At 53.7% G+C, this 8,827-nt stretch overlaps 1 protein-coding gene across 1 annotated transcript; it reads right to left on the bottom strand.

Moving 5' to 3' along the window:
• Positions 1–1,534: 1,534 nt before the first annotated feature.
• On the bottom strand, positions 1,535–3,792 carry FJX1 (four-jointed box kinase 1). Its single transcript, XM_063158794.1, has one exon. It carries the CDS (start codon positions 3,790–3,792, stop codon positions 2,512–2,514), a length of 1,281 nt encoding a protein of 426 aa, XP_063014864.1. The 3' UTR covers positions 1,535–2,511.
• Between the last annotated feature and the right edge of the window lie 5,035 nt (positions 3,793–8,827).

Below are 8,827 nucleotides of genomic sequence, written 5' to 3'. Positions count from 1 at the left end.
TCTGGCTCTAAAGACGTTGCAAACAAGATTTACTTCTCGTTAGCCATCAAAGCCACAGTTGTGCCATGATTATAGAAGTACTTAAAAAGAAATAAAACCTTAGATGCTTTTGGCACAGCAGTTTGCTCTTCACAGTGGTTTAAAATGTATGCCAGCAGTTTATTATTTAAATATATTTTCATGAGGTGAATTCGACAGAAACTGCTGCATTCCAGTTACAAAGCAATGCTAAAGAAGAATTAAGAATTACAGTTAAGTTGTGTATTATCATGTAAATGACAAGGGAATGTCACATGGGATTCTGTGCATTGTTCGTAGAGATAAATGCAGTGAACTATAAATACAAGTTCAATAGAGAGCCTTGACAGTTCAGCAGCTGAATGAAAGCTAGTCTTGCAAGCTGCTGGGACATTTTGAAATAAATACTCATACACAAAGATGCACTATCTAACATTTCTAATTAATCAACCATTATTTTTGTTTGCAAAACTGTTGTCTTATTAAAAAACTACCCCCAATCCCCCCAACAACACTCATGGCCAAGGAAAATTGTATTTATGTGAAGTTTAATCTAAATAATGAATATTAATAGACCAAAGACCTCCTGCAGGTCGGAATGCACATCCCTCCCTGAGTTCAAGGGAGGGTTAGTGCTCAACAATGACAACAGCACCTACTTGCACAGCAGCCACTGGGGCATGCTGCTGCCTTCATCAAGAGCTGCCTGTCCAGATGTAGAAGAGATTATGCTGCTGTTTGTTTATACCAGGATATATACTGGCACTTGGGGTCTAAAAAGGATTAGTTTATCCTTTGTCCTTATTCTGGCATTATTTCAAGCCATACAATGACCTCTCCTATGAATACTGGTACATTTAAAAAAGCAAGAGATGCCAATATTTTATTTTGTATGTCCACTGCTACTACTTTGCCCTAGCACAGAACTTCTGTAGGGAAAAAAAAACAAAACCACCAACTATTTCAGCATGATTAAAAAGCTTTCCTGTTCTTCAGTTCTGCCTCAATCTCTTCATTGCAAAGATAACCTTAATGGGAAGACAGCATGAACACCACTGAAAGCAACTGCCATCCCTGGACAGGCCTCTGGAGCAGGAACAGGTGACATGACCTGTGCCAGGTTGGTTTTCAGTCCCAGCACCCAAAAAGGCTGACAGCAGCTAGCCCTCACCTGCTCTGTCAGCTTGCTGAAGCTAACTGCTTCAATTATCTCGGGGTTAGCCCAGGCACTCCATTTCAGGCTTTGAAAACCAGATAAATGTCTATTCAGCCGAAGCACTCACACTGCTTTAGCCACTCCAAGAGCTTTTCCCATTTCAGGGACACCTAGGAATGAGGGTAGTGTTTGAAAGCTTAACTCTACCACTCCTTGCCTCAGAGGGAATGAGTAAAAGTTCATTCTGTTCAGTGGAGTGACAAGCTGTGAAGTGGTGACCTCCATCACCCAGCAGGAAAGACCGAGGAGATGCACGCTTCCCTGTCAAAGCTCAGGCAAACATCCAGGCCACAGAAGGCAAAACATTAACACACTTTACTGAAATATCAGTTTCTTTAGTATGTTACAGAAAAGTTTATGAACATATACAATGTACATAAAAGGAAGACTTTGTAAAATAAAAAGGTCTTCTATAAAAAAAATATTAAAAAGTCAAAGTAAAGTGCATGAAACAGTTTTTCCTCCACTTTAACTATTGTGTCAAAGTCTTAACACATAGCAATATTTTTAAAAAATGGGAGATCTTCTTGTGCCACCCATTAGTCAGTTACTTTACTGGTGAGATGAAATTATGACGATTACAAGCAAACCCTTAAAAATCAGAGCAGTTTAACCCAATGAATCCACAAAAAACCTAAGAATATGGGCTTCCTATACACTTCTCATCAACAAGATTTAACAATCAGTGGAAAGGTTCACTCTCGTTAAAGAAAACTGGTAGGAAATAAGTTTCATAAATAGGGCAGTTTTGCTAGTTAGGGGCTCCCCTATTGTGCAATCAGTTCTTGGTCTATGAACATCAACATTCATACTTAAATATGCCGTTGCAAAAGGAATAATATATAAAAAAAACTTCTGCCCGCCTTCGTTGGAAGGAAACAAGTTATTCGACCCCAATCCAGACAAAAGACGAATGCTTTCCTATGGGGTCTCTTATGAGGGCGAGTGCACGAAGAGAGTTAAGGAACTGAAGATGCTGAACCCTCTCATTTTTCCAACTCTGGGGGCAGAGTCCTGGAGTGGAACTGGGCAGTAATTATAGCGATTATAGCGTTCTGCATCCTCAGAGTTCTTGACAAAGCGAATCAATCGCTCCTCTCGACAGCCCCGGCAGGCAGGTAGCCCATCACTTCCCCCGTCCCCGGCAGCCGCAGCGACTGCGGGGCGCCGAGGTGGCAGCCTGGGTCAGCTCCGGCCCGCGGCCGCTGCCGGGCCAAGTCCGCCTCGCTGCCCGGGAGCGGAGGAAAGCAAGCGGGAACGCCGCGGCCCCGGGGCGCTCAGAGCACGGCGGCCTGGGCGCGGCAGTGGGCGATGTGCCGGTGCACGAAGTCGACGCGGGCCTGCAGGAGCTCGGCCTGGCGCTCGGAGAGGAAGCCGAGGCGCGCCCAGAGCGGCTCCCGCGCCCGGTAGCGGCGGCGCAGCTCGGCGGCGGCGCTGCGGCGGCGGTGCAGCTCGGCCACGCGGCGGGCCGTGCCCTCGCGGAACACGCACACGGAGCGCAGCAGCGGCTCGTTGTAGGGGTCCCACATGGAGAGGAGGCGGTAGCCGTGCACCAGCCCCGCCTCGTTGTCCATGAAGACGAGCCCGCCGTCGGGGGCGCGGAGCAGGTTGCTGGTGGCGCGGCGCATCACCCGCGGGTCCCACTGCAGGCTGAAGAGGTTGCTGACCAGGCGGTCGAAGTTGGCCGTCAGGTAGTCGAAGAGGATCAGATCGCTCCACTGCACCAGCTCCACCAGCTGCGACGGCGACAGCCCGACCAGCTCCCCCGCCGACAGCGGCTGCAGCCGCCGGCCGGCGCCCGCCTCGGCGCCCCAGGGCGCGGGAGCCACCACGGCGGTGAGATTGTCCACCCAGCGGGTCAGGCTGACCACGGCGCCCTCGGCCCAGTGCGAGCCGCGCAGCTCCTCGCGCACCGGCTCCCACTGCCGCCCGCGGGCTTCCACCAGGGCCAGGGCCATGGGCGGCAGCCGCTCCTGCATGCCCAGCACCCCGGCCAGGTGATACGAGAGCGCCTCGCCCTGGATCTGCTCCGGGTTGATGCCGTAGCGGACGCAGGCGCGGCTCCCGTCCGACAGCCGCGCCAGCCGGTTGGAGCTGCGCCCGCAGCCGCCCCGCTCCAGCGAGGCCACGCGGGCTGCGCGGGCGGCCGCCAGCCACGCCGCCGCCTCCTCCGCCGCGAAGCCCGGCGGCACCTGCTCCTCCAGCTCGCGGCTCCAGAAGATGCCCCGCTCCACCGGAGAGGCGGCGTCGGCCGGCGGCTGCGAGTCGGTCACAGCGAGCCGCTCCTCACCGTCCCGCTCCTCCCGGTCCGTCGCCGCCGCCGGCACCGCCAGCAGCGTCCGAAAAGTTTTCTGCCCGCCGCCGCCGGACTCGCCCCGCACCGGCGGGGAGCGCCCCCAGCCCCATCGCCCCGGGGACTGCCCGGCGGGCGGGCGCGGCTCCGGCAGCGCCGCCGCCTCCCGCCGCAGTAGCACCGTCCAGAGCCCCGGCAGGGCGCCCAGCAGCAGCAGCCCCAGCACGGGCAGGGGGCCCGGCGCGGCCCGCCTCGCCCGCTTCATCCTCACGGCGCTTCACGCCGCTACCGCGGGACGCGGCGGCGGTGCAGCCCCGCCGCTCGGCCGCTCAGCGCAGCTCTGGCGCATGGCCGCGGGCCGGATCTGCCGCCCGGGCAGCGGCGACGGGAGCAGGCGAGCCCCGGCGGCTGCCCCACGCCGTGTGCGCCCGGCTCCGCCGGCGGCCGGGAGACACGGGCACCGCACCACGTGGGGGAGCCGGGGGGGCGCGCCCGGCCCGCCCCGTCTCCCGGCGTGGCCCGCCGCTTAAAACGGCGATGGCCCGCGCGGCGGGGTGGCGGTCCCACACGCGGCAGAGAGCCCCGTCGAGGAGGCGGGAGGGTCGCGGATGGCGTGGGAGCCGAGCCGGGCGCCCGCCCACGGAAAGGGAGAGCGCTGCGGTGCGGGCGCTTGGCCCGCCGGTTCCTCCCCGCCGCTGCAGGCAGCACAAAGGAGCCTGCACACCGAGGGAGGAAAGCGGGGAGGGGGAAGGGGAAGGCGGTACGCACGCCAGCGGGGCCGCCCCCCGCGCCGGTGCTCCGGCGGCCGCGGAGCCCCGGGCGCGACCGCGCCGCCTCCCGCCCACGGCCGCTCGGCAGGGTCGCGCCGCGGTCAGCGGCAGAGCGGCACCCCCTGCGCTCCATCGCCCCTCAGCCCCGGCCCCATCCTCGGCGCCGCGCGGGGGCCGGGAGCCGGCAGGTGGTTGCACAAAGGGATCGCTGCAAACACGAGCACTGCGCACCGGTGCACACCCGGACAGACACCTGTCCCCCGGCCGCGGAACCGGACCCACCCGCACAGCGCTGCGTGATGCCGGCGCTCCCTGCCGGGCAGGGCCGCCGGTGACCGTGGGCGAGGCGCGGTGGTGAGACCCCACGGAGCATCGCCTGCTCTTCCCGCTTCGGCGGGGGCCCGCCTGCACGGAGGGCAGCGCCCTTCGCGTCCTTTGACACCGGGGTGTGCGCGGTGCTCGAGCACCAGGTGTGTCACGGACCACTTTTCCTGGCATTTTAACCCTCCCGAGAGGGGTTAACCGCCCTCGCGGGATATCCTGCCCGAGGGAACGACAGCCAGCCTTTCTTTTCAAGTTGTGTCTCTATGAGGTGTTTAGAAGAGTAGCTATTTCTCTGTTCCCCATTTCAATTTTTCTGCCTTCTCAAGCCAAAGATGCTTAGCTCTGCTCTTTCAGTATTTTACCGGGCACTTCTCTTGCAAAGAACACGTTTGTGAGCCGAATGAGATTAAACACCTCTCCCTTCTGCTATCATTGCCGTGGCTATCCTCCAAAGTAGTTATTGAAGTTGGATCAGTGCAGCAAAACCACTGCACGCAGAATCTTAACTACTGCAAAAGAAAAAAATTCCCTTTCTCGTCTGTTGAACTCTTTTTGCTCTCCTGAGGTATCACAACAACTCCGTTTTCCAGCCACACTCGTCTTCCAGGCTGGATGGAATACAGTTTATTTTCTTTTAATATAAGTATTAGGGAACTCTTTATTTTTCACAATTTTGTTAAAAACGTTCAAACTCACCTAACACACCTTAGCAACCCACAGCTACGCACACAGTTATACACAAAAAACCCAAAACAAAATAAAATTTAAAAATACCTAAAAAGAAAAACAAAAAACCAACCCAAAACCACCACAAACAACGCAAAGAAAGGGGGGGGGGGGAATCAGAAGTCGAATTCGCTGTCTTTTTCCCTGTGTTCTGTCTCAAACTCGCGGGCGGAGCGCAGCGGGCGCTCCCCGGCGCTCGGTGCGGCCGCGGCCGTGTCGCACCAGCACCTCCTGCCGCCCCCGGCTCCGCGCTGCAGCCGCCGGCACGGGCACGGTGATAGTGAGAGATACATAGTCACCAGCCTGGCGCCCCTCAAAGGCCGTACAAGCTGTCAAACATTCCTCTTGCTACCCAGGAATTCAGGTCCCGAGCTGCTCCCACCATGAAGCCTTATTGCCAGATGACGCTTTTCATTTTCGCCCTTTGAAGCCACAGGAGCTGCGCGGTGAGCACCAGGTAAGCGATTTGGAGCTGGTGATTGCCGCACTTCACAGTGGTCGATGAGAACAGTGCCGGCACTCTGAGCAGGAGGCTTTTATCCAACAGTATTTTTACCCAAGAAATGACACAGAATTGCCTCTGTTCGCTGCCACTTTCTAGCTCGAAATAGGTTCAAGAAAACTCCTAGCTCGCTGGAAAATTATTGAAAGCAAAAAACTAATTTTGTACCATACGTAGGTTGGACATGTATTTTGCTTTATATGAATTTGTGTTTCTTTCAGGTGAATTTTGCTTCTCGTGAGCATCCAGCTGCCAGTGTCTGCACTGGGATTTCTCCCCAGAGAAGAACCATTGCCATGGATAAGGACACTAGATTTCCTGTTATTAAGGTGGACGTAACCTCCAAGCTATGCATGACATTAATTTCAATTACAGCTTGCCTCTTGTAAGTTAGGCAGTTAATCAACAGGCCATACTGTGACTACACCCTTAAATCAATAGGTGGGAAAACATCACTTCCCCCAAATACTCTGCCTCCTCACTGCACTCTTTGAAAGGAGTACAAGCCAGAGTTTAGCTGAGCCAGCCCTCTGGCTAATAATCCTGCCTACAAGCTGCAACATTTTTAAAACCAGACAATTGGTAGAGGGTTAAACATCAGCCAAACTGTTCAATTTACAGCATGTTAAGCATTCCTGAAACTGTGATCACTGATATATTTGGGTCAATCAGATGTCTTGTTAGTGCTTTGCAGACATTGCAATGAGCAGCTCAGAGATAAAGGAGAAAGTCTCCAGGCTTCACAGCCCTATGCTAGGGAAGGGAGTGCTGGCTACTGTCCAGGCTCAGAATTCTAGCAAGAGAAAAGATAACAAAATAATTTCTGGCTTCCCCATGTTGTTTCTTATATTAACTTGATTTTAGCTGTCTAGCAAAGCTAGGCTCACAGAATACCTGACTGCTGGTGTTTCACACTGTTTTTAGTCTAGTGAAGGTTTTATTCTGCTCATTCTCTTCCTGGCACCCCAGTATCCACCTTCTCAGTAATGTGGAGTGTCTGTCATTGTAGACAGCAATTCCTCCCAATAAAGGCAGAAGAAACAGGAACTGAACAGAGACTTGAGGATTTCTCCCCTACAGTGAAAATTATTTTGCACTAAAGACGAATGCCAAACTCTAATGGGCTTTGATAGGATTAGGATCATGGGAAAGCAGATGGAGACTTTATTTTTCTGGACACTGTATCTGTGCTGGAGCTGAGTGGCCCTGCTTCTGCTAACAGTCTCTGCTTGGCAAGGAAGGCTGGCAAACCAGGCACAGAGCGAGTGTCCATTGCACCAGATCCTGAAAGTATCAGCACCTCCAAAGCACCCAGAGGTGTACCAGTGCTCTCCAGGGCAGCAGGAGCCTCCTCCGTGGCTGCAGCTGCAGCTGACAGAGGGGATGGATCTGCAGGCTGCTGCAGGGAGGACTGTTCAGCCATGAGCAGGCACCCTCTGGCTCAGGCGAGTTCTGGCCTGTGCTAACATTGCATATCTTTGAGAGATACTCTCCCACAGCTCAAGGCTTCAGTACAACGCCTCCGCCCCCACATTGCAGAGGCATTGTATGGAAGTTATTTCCCAGCACAGACCTTTTTGGACTACCAAAATTAGTCAGTCCCCTCCAGTAATTCCCAGGCTCATGAAATTCTTTCTCCCTTCACTGAGTACTGACAGACACTTTCTATTCAACATTGGTTTTACTGCATACCCAAAGCCACACCTAACGCATGTCAATGCCAAGTTATCGAGTCTGGTGACTGCCACATCAACCACAGCAGGGCTGTGAGCTCCTTTCCTGGAGACTGCAGGGGCTGAGCCTGAGCTGTTGCTTCACGGGGATCTCTCTCACTAGCACAACACATGAAGCCCTTCATTTACTCTTCCCTGGGGTTCAGGATCCCAGGGTGGGATGGGAATAGAGTCCTTTTATTCTGCTCCAGCACATTTTTTCTACATTTCATTTTTATACAGCTTGCTCCCACCTTGAGTACTTCTCCACCTCTATCTGCACTCTTTCTTCTTTATCAGTCAGGTTACCAAACACCTCTATTTCTATCCAGCATTTCCTCAACTGTGCATGAATAGCTTGTTCCCACCCTGTCTAGCACCTTTGGCTCCTGGCAGTGAGTTGGTGCCAGTGAACTCCCAAACCAGTGAGAGCCATTTCTAAAGGGACCTCTTGAGATTGCTGTTGGGAGAGAGGCACTGAGTACATGGTACAGTGTGCCTCCACCTGTGGGACTTGGGTCTGCTGCAGACAGGCTGGAGCAAAACCATGCCCCTGCTTCCTCAGTGCTGCACTTTCCTGTCTCTTGACATTTCCTCTCTTTGCATTTTGACTCCGGGTTAGGGTGAATGTGGGTACCAGGAGCTTCCATCAGGGCAGTATCTATTCTCCCCACCCCAGTAACCTGCACTGGTTGATTTGCAGGGCTCCTTTTCTGCTGCAGGCTCAGATCCTCTTGCCAGTGTTGCCTGTGTTTAAATTCTTCCTGTTGCAAGGAAGTTACTTAGACTAGCTGGCTAGGGGTGAAGAGTTGTGCCTGCAAAGCTACCTGCAGCAGGCTGTTGGGGTTATCTTCAAACATTTCTAGTGCCAAAACAGCTTGTTTCTCCTGGGGAAAGGTGGGGAGTTTGGGATAAACCATACAGGCAACACGTTAGTGTGCAAAAAGCTGCTTAGTGTCACTGTAGGTTATTCTCACACTGGGAGTGCTTGGTACAAACCTATCAGCAGCACAGCCCATGTGTATGCCCGACTGGCTCTGTCAAGGTGGATTTGTATTTCTTAGCCTTAAAAATGCATCCCTCATGATGAGATATTCCAACAACTGAAGGGCAAGATTTTCAGCAGGCTATGACTGGGGGAGGGCTGAAGAAGTTAAGGTGCTCTGCATTTCATATCAGGGAGGTGTACTTTAGAGATGTTACCCTGAAGGCGTGTTGGCAATTTCTGGAAGTATTTACAAACTTGTCTCAGCCTGGAATAGAGAA

This window comes from Melospiza melodia, chromosome 6 (genome assembly GCF_035770615.1).
Source record: "Melospiza melodia melodia isolate bMelMel2 chromosome 6, bMelMel2.pri, whole genome shotgun sequence".
NCBI classification, from domain to species: domain Eukaryota; kingdom Metazoa; phylum Chordata; class Aves; order Passeriformes; family Passerellidae; genus Melospiza; species Melospiza melodia.
This window is presented reverse-complemented; position numbering and strand designations above follow the sequence as displayed.

Bases quoted from the DNA above. Each gene is read 5' to 3' on its own strand.
- FJX1 (XM_063158794.1), bottom strand. From the start codon at position 3,792: ATGAAGCGGGCGAGGCGGGCCGCGCCGGGCCCCCTGCCCGTGCTGGGG.